At 42.6% G+C, this 7,386-nt stretch overlaps 1 protein-coding gene across 1 annotated transcript; it reads right to left on the bottom strand.

Moving 5' to 3' along the window:
- Positions 1 to 268: 268 nt before the first annotated feature.
- LOC115420232 (zinc finger protein 771-like) lies at positions 269 to 4,063 on the bottom strand. The gene is made up of 2 exons (XM_030135499.1): positions 3,629 to 4,063; positions 269 to 2,001 (listed from the first exon to the last, which is right to left on the bottom strand). The coding sequence occupies exons 1-2, from the start codon at positions 3,807 to 3,809 to the stop codon at positions 842 to 844; spliced, it is 1,341 nt and encodes a 446-aa protein (XP_029991359.1). The 5' UTR covers positions 3,810 to 4,063; the 3' UTR covers positions 269 to 841.
- Between the last annotated feature and the right edge of the window lie 3,323 nt (positions 4,064 to 7,386).

Below are 7,386 nucleotides of genomic sequence, written 5' to 3'. Positions count from 1 at the left end.
TTTTAGTTAAAGGAGGATCCACATCTGACCCTTTAAGCCTTTAGCTCACATCTACACTGACCTTCAGTATGTTCCATGCATAAACATCAGACCACAGACATTTGTGTTTCCTTATTGAAGATCTGCTATTTTGGTCTGTACGGTGCCTACTTTTCACTTTTAAATGCTTTTGTAAATGGATTCAGGGCCAGTCGTATGATTTGAGTGTTTTGAGTGATGATTTGAGTGATTTGAGAATGACAGGAGTTTGTAGGAATTTGTTTTCACTGTTTTTTTTGTTTTGTTTAACCAGTTTTGTCCCATTGAGATGAGGGATCTATTTTTCAAGGGAGACCTGGCCAAGACAGCAGTGATACAGTCACATCCTTACATGCTTGGTTTTTCACTGACTGACTCAGTCAGTCAGTCAGTCACTCACTCACTCATCTTCTGAACCCACTTTATCCTCACTAGGGTCGCGGGGGGTGCTGGAGCCTGTTTTAGTAAATTCTTCTTTAAAATGTCTAATTATATATACAGGATTTCTTTTATAAAAAGCAAAATAAGGGGAAAAAATCCAATGCTTTTTTTTTTCATATATTTTTGCATGTCTTGGTAAATCTAGATGCTGCTACTGCAGATCTGCATGAAGAAAACTGGCCCAAGTTGTTGACCATCATCTGATGTATCAGTGATACTGACAGAGAGGTGGAGCTGAGCTGCATGTGTGAAACACCTGGACTCTGATGGGACCTGGGGTTAGGACTAGGGTTAAATGTTGAACACCACCACAGAGCAGAGACACAGTCAATGTAAACCACAGATGGAGGTTCTGTGGTTGGTCCAGGGTCTCCTCCTGACCTCAGAGTGTGTCTCTGTTTAACTGAACCGTCAGCTGTGGACCTTTTATCAACGTTGTGGGCACAGATTCAGGTCTTCTCTTTCCAGGACACCTATGGTTTTTGAGGTGTGACATCAGACTAAATCTTTTTTCGCAGATGTTACAGCCGAAGGGTTTTTCTCCTGTGTGAATCCTCTTGTGTTTGTTCAGATTTCCCTTTTCGCTGAACCTTTTCCCACACAGGGTGCAGCTGAAGGGTTTCTCTCCGGTGTGGACCCTCATGTGTCTGACCAGCGTCCCTCTTTCGCTGTATTTTTTCTTACACATGGGGCAGCTGAATGGCTTCTCCCCGGTGTGGATCCTCATGTGTGAAGCTAACGTTCCATTCTGAGCAAAGTTTTTACCACAAACTGTACAGCTAAAGGGTTTCTCTCCGGTGTGTTTCCTCATGTGTGCCTGTAAACCTCCTTTTTGCTTAAACTTCTTCTCACACACGGTGCAGTCGAACGGCCTCTCACCTGTGTGACAGCGGATGTGTCTCTGCAGAGCTGTGTTGTACTGAAAGCTTTTACCACATGCTGGACATTTATGGACATGTTTGTCTGTCCATGTGCCGCCTTGGTGTCCTCTCAGACAGTCGGAGAACGTCTGGGGTTCCGGCCTCAGGTTCCAGTCTCCGTCCTCGGTGGTAAAACAGTGTGACAGAAACAGCTGCCCATTGGTGGTGGCCTTTAAGAACCCTCCAATGTCCAAGTCAAAGCCCGGTTCTGCTGGTCCACGCTCACCCTCACCTGCTTCAGAACTCATGGGTCCGGTCTGGCTGCAGACTGTGGTCTCGGCCTCGGGGATGTTCCCCACTTCAGGAAGCGGCGACTCGTCTGGTTCTGTCTTCACAGCAGAAACAGGAGGAGAATCCTCCTGGTCCAGCCCTTGGACCTGCTCGTAGACCGGCTCGTGGACCTGTTCGTGGAACAGCTCATGGACCTGCTCGTAGACCGGCTCATGGACCTGCCTGTGGACCGGCTCTTGGACCAGCCCGTGGACTGGCTCGTGGACGTCCTGACCATCAGGACTGGTTAGAACCTCCTCCAGTTCCTCTTTAATGTGTGGCTGCTGATCCGGACTGTGGCTGGACTCCTGAGGTCCAGGAGGAACATCTGCACCAACCACATGAAAAACACCTGAGAAACAAAAAGACAGGACTGAGCAGGTGGACCAGAACCAGAACCCCCATCACTGGACTTCAGGACCAACTTATTCACACGTGTAGTTTATGTAACACTTCTTCCTTTTACTCCTACATTTCAACACAATCTCTGAACTTTCAGAACTTGTTTTAATGTATTAGAGATGAATTTCCATTCATTTATGTTTTCACTTCTAAACTGATTTTAATCCAAACACTTGAAACAGTAACACAAAGACAAGATTCATTGGTGAAAATCACACAAACAAGATGAAACTGATGAAAATCATAAGAGATGAAAACAGTGTGATTTCACAGGTACATTCTGTTAGAGTTCAATTGATTTCACTGCTTTAGATTTAGTTCCAATGTCACTGGTTTTCACATCTTTAAATATATATCTTTTATGTAACCAGGTAAAAAGCCTCACTGAGATTACAAATCTCTTTTCCAAGAGTGACCTGGCCCAGAAAAGCAGCATAACACAGTTTCTGACAAGACAAAATGTAATCAACACATAATACAAAAAACTTACAATCGATAGTTACAAAACAATCATTTGTATAAGTTTAATAACAGTTACACTGACCAAGTTCACTGATTTCAGGATCCACAGAAATCCACAATTCACACTTCACAGAATAAAGTAAGTTCTTTCCTTAATAAAGAATAAAGTTTCCTTTTCCTTTTATTTTCAGCAGCTGTAGATAAAGTAAACAAATGTGAAGAACATTAAACACCATTCAGTGTTGAATCACTTTAAGGCTTTATGGACTCTATGCACAGCCCCACTACTTCCTGAACTTCAGGTGGGTTCTTTAGTTCCCGTCTGTCATTATTGGACACACTGGTTAATCCAGGTGTGTCCAATTAATCAGTAGTCACAACAGAAGCAGCAGACACACCTGGATTTATCAGTGTGTCCAATAATGAAAGACAGCAACTAAAGAACCCATCTGAAGTTCAGGAAGTAGTGCTAGATACATTGAAAAAGATTTCAAGTTGTTTTGGAGAGATGTGCTTTTTGGCCTCTTTGATCTTAATACAAATAAGACCAATTCTAATGAAACATTCATTATTAACCTTATTATTCTTTTGGCAAAATTCCACATTCACAAATGCAAGTTCTCTCATCAAAAAACTTATTTTATTGCTTTTCACATTGAGGTCAAACAGTACACTGACTCAATTAAGTTTTCTCTTAACCAAAAGGCAACAAGAACTGTGAACATCTGTAAACATTTTGGCATTTTTTTGTAAACCCCTACACCCCCTGGCAAGTTATGTGATATGTTTTTCATGTGTTAGGTTAAATACTTGTAATTTTATATACCTTGCAAAATTAGTTATTATTTGCTGAAGATCTGCATCTTTGTAAAATGGCAAATGATAAATAAACTATATATATATATATATATATATATATATATATATATATATATATATATATATATATATATATATAAACAAAAAAAACAAAAACAAAAAAAAAAGTTCAGGAAGTAGTGGGGCTGTGCATAGAGCCCATTGACTAACCCTGACCCCAGTGACTGATGGGAAACATCCATTTATCCTGGTTGTCATTGTTTCAGTAACTGCCACGGACCTGTCACTCAACCCACCTGCGTGGACGCTCGTGGCCGTTCGGACCCCGGGCCGCGGCTCCGCTCCCAGCATCCTCCGCTGCCGTCGGATCTCCTCTTCGTACTCCGTGATGGTTTTTTCAAACACACCGATTATTTCCTCCACCGCCACCGTCAGCCTCTGACTGACGAACTGCCTGAGGGACTGGATGGTGGACATGGTGGACACTTCAGATGCTCTGGACCTGCGAAGGACTAGCGCCGACAAGCCAGGGGCTGCACTTCCGGGTTCAGTTGCTTGGCAACAGATACTGAGACCACTGGAGGTTGGACCCGGTCTGGCGCGTTAGGTACCGGGTCATCTGGGTCGGTTCTCCGGCTCCTTCAACATTAAACCCGTCTTCGGGTGGGGACGGGTCCAGAAAGGCTCTGCTGGTTCCACAGGAGTTCTACGGGTACCAGGAGGGCTCAACACAGACCCGCGGCTTGTATGAGTTTCTACTGCCATCTAGTGGACCGGAGAAGGTTTGGAACAGCTGTCTGATGAAGATCATCATCTGCATCATCAACATTGTCCAGTGTGTGCACATGAGACTATGAAGACACACAAACACTGGGATGGTCCTGGTCATTCAGATATGGATCTGTTCATGATAATAAAGTGAATATTTTCAGTTCAGGGACAAACGTTAAATGAGACTGAGAATCAGTTTGTCTGTTCTGATTGGTCCACAGGATATTGGACCAGAAGCAGTAACTGCCTTTCTGACTGGTCCACGGGACAACAGACCTGAACCAGTAACTGATATTTATTCTCCTGAATTTACATTTACATTTATGCATTTGGCAGACGCTTTTTTCCAAAGCAACTTACAGGGGAAAACCAATCAAATCCAATCAAATCCAATCAAATCAATCAATCAATCAAATTTTATTTATGAACTGAGTCATTTTATTTCATACAGTAGATTATGATGATTCCAGATGGATTTGGTTCTGCTCTTTACTGTGATGAGTGTCTTCATGTGGTCCTCCTCCTACTCTTATTATTATTATTATTATTATTATTATTATTATTATTATTATTATTATTATTATTATTATTATTATATGGTGGTCTCTGTCTGGAAGTGGGGTCTCCTCTTCCTTTTATCTTCCTCTGACAGAGTGTGTCATCATCATTAGATAGATAGATAGATAGATAGATAGATAGATAGATAGATAGATAGATAGATAGATAGATAGATAGATAGATAGATAGATTTTATTGATCCAAACTGGAAAATTGCATTATTATTTTATTAGTATTATTAATATGATTTATATTATAACTGTTTTATTATTATTATTATTATTAATTAATTAATTAATTAATTAATTAATTAATTAATTTTTAAATTGTCATTGTTGTTTGTTGATGGTGGTCTCTGTCTGGAGGTGGGGTCTCTCCTTTTCCTTTTGTTTTCCTCTGACTGGATCTTCCTGTGTCGTTGTGTCTCTGCTGAGGGAGGGGTCCAAACAGCAGACAGTCCTCATGTTTCTGCATAGAGGAGGACACCCCCCCACCCCCACCCCCACCCTCTCTACCCTTTGCCTTCTTGCTTTCATCTCCTGTGCTTTGCTCTGTGAATGGCGGTGGAGATGGCTGGTCATGTGATGTTTTAATACCCAGGGATTTTCTACCGGGCATGCTCCGTAGCCTCCCTCCCTCCCTCCGTCTCCATCATCCCTGTCTGAGGAGACGGTGCCTATTATTGTCCTGCAGCTCCTCTCCTCTCCTCCTCTCCTCTTCTCTCCTCCTTTCCTCTTCCCTTCCCACTGGACCTATTGTTAGACGCTGGTGACATTTTCTGTGGATCTGAACCGAGGGCTGTGTTCAACTCCTGGAGTCACCGAACAGACAGAGGATTTACCGGGGAATGGTGAGTGACATGTGCTTGTGTTGATCTTGGATTTATTTTCATCTTACACCTGATTTTCACATAATTTATCTACTCTGTGTTTGTATCATTAGAACTAAAGGCTATTATTGATGAAGTCTTATCATTATTTATCATTAAACAAATAACTCCAGTCTAACACATGGACAAAACATGAACTGTAAAATATAAATAAAATATAATATTCCAAAAAGAATGTAATACATGACGACAGCAAAGTCTGACATAATACTATGACAACGCTGGAGCTTGAACAGTGTCCACCTCAACATTAAAATAAAGATATTCACTTAACAGGGAAAATACAGTTTTATTAAAATTAGGACTACATATGCAGGTTTTAGTGTGTGTGTGTGTGTGTGTGTGTGTGTGTGTGTGTGTGTGTGTGTGTGTAACATGCAGTTGTGGATGTGATGTTTTCTGCACCAATTTATGGTGGAAATGAACTTTTGTAAAAGAAAACAAAGTATTTTAACCACTCAGTGGGTTTGTACACTAGTGTTTTGGCTGCTCAGTGGGTGTGTACACTAATGTTTTAACCACTCAGTGGGTTTGTACACCAGTGTTTTGGTTGCTCAGTGGGTTTGTGCACTAGTGTTTTGGCCACTGAGTGGATTTGTACGCTAGTGTTTTGGCTGCTCAGTGGGTTTGTACACTAGTGGGTTTGTACACTAGTGTTTTGACCGCTCAGTGGGTTTGTACACTAGTGTTTTGACCGCTCAGTGGGTTTGGACACTAGTGTTTTGACCACTCAGTGGGTTTGTACACTAGTGGGTTTGTACACTAGTGTTTTGACCGCTCAGTGGGTTTGTACACTAGTGGGTTTGTATACTAGTGTTTTGACCACTCAGTGGGTGTGCACACTAGTGTTTTGGCTGCTCAGTGGGTGTGCACACTAGTGTTTTGGCCGCTCAGTGGGTTTGTACACTAGTGGGTTTGTACACTAGTGTTTTGACCACTCAGTGGGTGTGTACACTAGTGTTTTGGCTGCTCAGTGGGTTTGGACACTAGTGTTTTGACCACTCAGTGGGTGTGTACACTAGTGTTTTTACCGCTCAGTGGGTGTGCACACTAGTGTTTTGGCCGCTCAGTGGGTTTGTACACTAGTGGGTTTGTACACTAGTGTTTTGACCGCTCAGTGCGTTTGTACACTAGTGGGTTTGTATACTAGTGTTTTGACCGCTCAGTGGGTTTGTACACTAGTGGGTTTGTACACTAGTGTTTTGACCGCTCAGTGGGTTTGTACACTAGTGGGTTTGTACACTAGTGTTTTGACCGCTCAGTGGGTTTGTACACTAGTGGGTTTGTATACTAGTGTTTTGACCACTCAGTGGATGTGTACACTAGTGTTTTGACCGCTCAGTGGGTGTGCACACTAGTGTTTTGACCGCTCAGTGGGTGTGCACACTAGTGTTTTGGCCGCTCAGTGGGTTTGTACACTAGTGGGTGTGTACACTAGTGTTTTGACCGCTCAGTGGGTTCGTACACTAGTGGGTTTGTACACTAGTGTTTTGACCGCTCATTGGGTGTGTACATTAGTGTTTTGGCTGCTCAGTGGGTGTGTACACTAGTGTTTTGGCTGCTCAGTGGGTTCGTACACTAGTGGGTTTGTACACTAGTGTTTTGACCGCTCAGTGGGTGTGTACACTAGTGTTTTGACCGCTCAGTGGGTTCGTACACTAGTGGGTTTGTACACTAGTGTTTTGACCGCTCAGTGGGTGTGCACACTAGTGTTTTGGCCGCTCAGTGGGTTTGTACACTAGTGGGTGTGTACACTAGTGTTTTGACCGCTCAGTGGGTTCGTACACTAGTGGGTTTGTACACTAGTGTTTTGACCGCTCAGTGGGTGTGTACATT

The sequence above is a fragment of the Sphaeramia orbicularis genome, chromosome 5 (genome assembly GCF_902148855.1).
Source record: "Sphaeramia orbicularis chromosome 5, fSphaOr1.1, whole genome shotgun sequence".
In the NCBI taxonomy this organism is placed as follows: domain Eukaryota; kingdom Metazoa; phylum Chordata; class Actinopteri; order Kurtiformes; family Apogonidae; genus Sphaeramia; species Sphaeramia orbicularis.
The sequence above is the reverse complement of the archived record's forward strand: the minus strand, read 5'-3'. Positions and strand labels throughout refer to the sequence as shown.